Consider the following 2,126-nt stretch of genomic DNA (forward strand, 5'->3'; position numbering starts at 1 on the left):
TCCCACGGGTACCATAAGCATATTTTGCATCTGTCTGGATTAGAGCCTTCTCTCCCATTTCCATGAGCTGCACTGTGAGATCAAGAGCCTGTAAGAAGAATAATCTTACTGCAGCATGATACCAATATCTACAACATGACTTATATCACATAAAGCTAATTATACATAACCTAGATGAAAATGTGAAACCTCTCTATACATTATTTACAACTTCAAGAGAAAAATTAAACTTATGTAATGTTTTTACATGGATAACATCACCGTCTCCCAGAGTGAATGTGAGGTCAGACTGCTCCTCTACCAGTGCCCTGTCCTTCAAGTAGGTCTTAAGATGAATCTTGACATTCTGTCCTTTCTGTGGCCGACTGTCCCGCCCGTCCCCTGCCTCCAGGACTTTTTTCTTTAGCTGGTCATTACCTTGGGACAGATAATGATATTAATCTCAGTCAGAACAAATACAGCACTTATCACAACCAGAGACGTATCATAACACCTTGTGAATCTTTGTTGCAGGTGATTGTTGATCAGGCAACAATCCCTTCATCAATATCAACTTTAAAACTTATGCAACACCTTCTACAGGGATGTACTGTCCTATATGTTACCAAGGTGTTTTTGTAACATACCTAAAACATCCAGCCATTCATCAAGGTGACCTGGAGGGTGTGGTTCTGTGTCTGCATTTATCTTGTGAGACTCATCTGTGTTTTCCCCTTTCCCTCCCCCAGCGTCTTCCAGAGGAGGGGGGTCGTCGTCAATGTCCTCATCATCTAAAACCTCAAAGTCCTCCCCGCTGTCCAGCAACGAGGTTCGTCCATTCTTCTTTGTTTTTGGCACACTGTCATGGATATCAGAGGCGTCCATATTCTCCTCTTTTTCAGTCATTAGCGGAATGCTCTGAGAAAGAAGGTAATCAACTTAAAAAATGTAACTTTAGAAAATGCAAGCGAAAGAATTGACTTCTCTAACTGGCTGTCCCAAAACTAGAGTCCTAATTAAAATACAAAACGCCGTTTGAAGATTCACCCTCTATGTCATATCGTATCTGCAATAAATAAACGACTGTCATGCGAAACCATCCAGAATTAGATCGATTATTACCATCAGTTACCAAAATTCACAACATCATACATTTACACATTACAAGTACAACACGTCTGTTTATTGTTTTGCTACAACAGTATATTTTTATTCAACAGTAACCAAGCTAGCTTCACGTTTCCAGAAGTTTCTGACAAGTTATCTTGCTGCTAGCTCCTCAAGCGGCTAACAGGCTGCTGCTAACACACTTGGCAATAGCAAACTAGCATTAGCTGTAATCTCGCTGGGTATCTAGCTAGCTAATGTTGGTTACCATTAAGTGACTGTTTTGTCTTGTTTTCCAATGAATATATCGACTTCAGAGAGTGAGTCAGTCATGCGTGATAGTCCCTTTTGTCAAAAATAAACTGAAACTTACCTTCAAACACGAGTTATTTACGCGGAGGCTTGTTTTGGTGTTTTGGTCCTAGGCAATCTCTCCTCCAGTTTACAGTGGTGAAGTCAGTTCGCTGCTGGGAACACGAGACCAATAGGAACTGTAGGTTTTGCTAGATAAACCACGTCAAACTGACTTCGTCGCGGTCCTACCTCATCACAACAAGCTGCTTCCTGTTAACCTTGAGCTCCTGTACTGCTATTGGACCTTTTCATGCATATTAATATTTGTCTTCATAGCAAAACCAGTTTTTAGTAATGAAACATTAGATAACCTCTGAACGTACCCTCTATCCAAAGAGACCAGGAAGTAATCATGGATGGTTATTTATGAAGAAAGAAATACAAATATAGAACAGTATTTTCTTTCTGAAGGTAATTTAAATGCACCTGTAAATTGAATAATAGCCAAACCCAGAACCGTTAATTGTTATTATTTCACAGAAATTACATTATTTCCATTGAATTAGCTCCTGAATGTACACAGCGGGACTTTATAATGAATGGTTCTCTGGTATCTTGCATATTTGGAGTCGGGATAGGCTAAATCCAATTTAAGATTGGTGGCAGAATTTTGAAATGTGAGATTAACCAAAACCAAAACTGGTAAAACTGGTAAAAACCAGTTCAGGTAGCCTAAATCGAACACA

At 39.6% G+C, this 2,126-nt stretch overlaps 1 protein-coding gene across 1 annotated transcript; it reads right to left on the reverse strand.

Annotated features, from left to right (window-relative positions):
• Positions 1-6: 6 nt before the first annotated feature.
• LOC111652027 (peptidyl-prolyl cis-trans isomerase FKBP8-like) lies at positions 7-1,619 on the reverse strand (the record flags this gene model as incomplete). The annotated part of the gene is made up of 4 exons (XM_023402131.2): positions 1,460-1,619; positions 627-897; positions 248-417; positions 7-88 (listed from the first exon to the last, which is right to left on the reverse strand). Coding segments are annotated over exons 2-4 (511 nt in total), but the record flags the coding sequence as incomplete, so codon positions are not given.
• Positions 1,620-2,126: the final 507 nt, after the last annotated feature.

This window comes from Seriola lalandi, unplaced genomic scaffold (assembly GCF_002814215.2).
Source record: "Seriola lalandi dorsalis isolate HSWRI2012SDOR001 ecotype SW California unplaced genomic scaffold, Sedor1 jcf7180001973431, whole genome shotgun sequence".
NCBI lineage: Eukaryota > Metazoa > Chordata > Actinopteri > Carangiformes > Carangidae > Seriola > Seriola lalandi.